Source organism: Marmota marmota, unplaced genomic scaffold (genome assembly GCF_001458135.2).
Source record: "Marmota marmota marmota unplaced genomic scaffold, marMar, whole genome shotgun sequence".
NCBI classification, from domain to species: Eukaryota; Metazoa; Chordata; class Mammalia; order Rodentia; family Sciuridae; genus Marmota; species Marmota marmota.
Genome location: NW_026000026.1, coordinates 27,929,410 through 27,930,788, shown reverse-complemented (window position 1 = coordinate 27,930,788; position 1,379 = coordinate 27,929,410). Strand labels below are relative to the sequence as shown.

The 1,379-nt window shown below is 62.5% G+C and overlaps 1 protein-coding gene across 1 annotated transcript in view; it reads right to left on the bottom strand.

The window, feature by feature from the left end:
* Stk35 (serine/threonine kinase 35) overlaps positions 1–1,099 on the bottom strand; it is a 41,354-nt gene extending 40,255 nt beyond the window's left edge. Inside the window, 2 exon segments of the mRNA XM_048811206.1 lie at positions 1–153; positions 746–1,099. The exon segment at positions 1–153 is cut by the window's left edge and continues 32 nt beyond it. Coding sequence (XP_048667163.1) covers positions 1–153; positions 746–1,051 — 459 coding nt within the window. The 5' untranslated portion in view covers positions 1,052–1,099.
* Positions 1,100–1,379: the final 280 nt, after the last annotated feature.

Genomic DNA, 1,379 nt, shown 5'->3' with positions numbered 1-1,379 from the left:
CAGGCTTTGTGTACCTCTGCGAGCGCCGTCCTCCTCCCCCGTTTCCATGGCTGCAGGCGGCGGGGGGAGCAGCAACGGTGCTGCCCGGGACCCCCCTGCCTCATCCCTCCGTCCGGCCCCGGGACGCGGAGGAGCGGGACCTTGGATTGTGACCTGTGGGCGAAAGAATCAGTTAAACGATTAGGACGAGGCGGGGAGGCAAGGAGCGCAGGCCGCGGAGCGTCCCACCTCCTCCTCCACCGGCCGCCGCGGCCCCTTTAAGACAGAAGCCACCGCCGGGGATTGAACGGGGGAGGGGAGGGGAAAGCGGGAAAGACGGAACCACCAAGCAGTGGCTCAGAGGGTGAACCGGAAAGAAAAGCAAAAACTTTCCGCTTTTTCCGTTAAGTTATCGGGTAGGAATAGGAAAAAGAAGAACCAGCAGCCTCCACGATGTATGAAAAGCGCCTTCAAGGAGGGATTCTGACTGTTCAAATATTCTTCCCTGATTGGTCTCCTTTGAGATCCCCCTCCCCGCCTCCTGCTTTGTGCGCTCCCGGGTGTAAACAGTCCATTGAATTAAGACCTAGTAGAGCCCAAAGGATCGACCCAAGTCCCCCAGGGCACCGGGTAAAGGAAACGGACTAAAAGTTCGGCCTCTCGGAGTGCGACAAACCGAAGACCCCGTTTCCCGCCCCAGTCACCAAGGCAGCGGGCGGTAGCTCCAGAGCTGGCTCTCGCCTTTACTCCCCGGGCCCGACCTTACCTGGCCGGCACCGTTCCACTTCCGGGCGGCCCGCTTTCCCCCTGGAGCCCTTGCCTGGGGATGGTCCGTTCCGGGCCGGAGCTGCCTCCGGGACCTAGCTTCGCGGGAGGCGGTGGCCCGAGTGAGGCGTACGACAGATCTCAGAGATGCGCCGGTGGTGGCAGGGGCGCTCGCGGGGGAGGCCCAGGCTTCCAGGTTCCCGTGCCTCTCCACGTGTTCGCGCCAGCTGAGCCCTTTACATAACCTCTTTATATAAGCTGCACCTCCTGCTGCCGCTCGGGTCAGTGGAGATTCCTGGTGGCCCATCCCCCGGGAGGCCAGCCGAGTTCTGCGCCGCCCAGGTCTTGGCAAGGTCGACGCAGCCGTCGCCACCCAGCGCACCCGGGGACGCTAAGCCGGGGCCCAATCACGGGCGAGAACACCCGACCTACAAAAAATACGCGCCAAATTCCGGCGATTCGCGGCGGCCTCCGGGACTACGCAGCCGCCTGCGCACCGCAACCGCCTCTCCTCTCCTCTCGAGAACTGCGTGAGGACTAACCGCCCGCGGTTGGTGCCTAATAAATACTGATTGGATGATTGGATTCGTTAGTTTGATTGATTCCCAGCTCGGGCCTGGGAACCAACTGGGTTG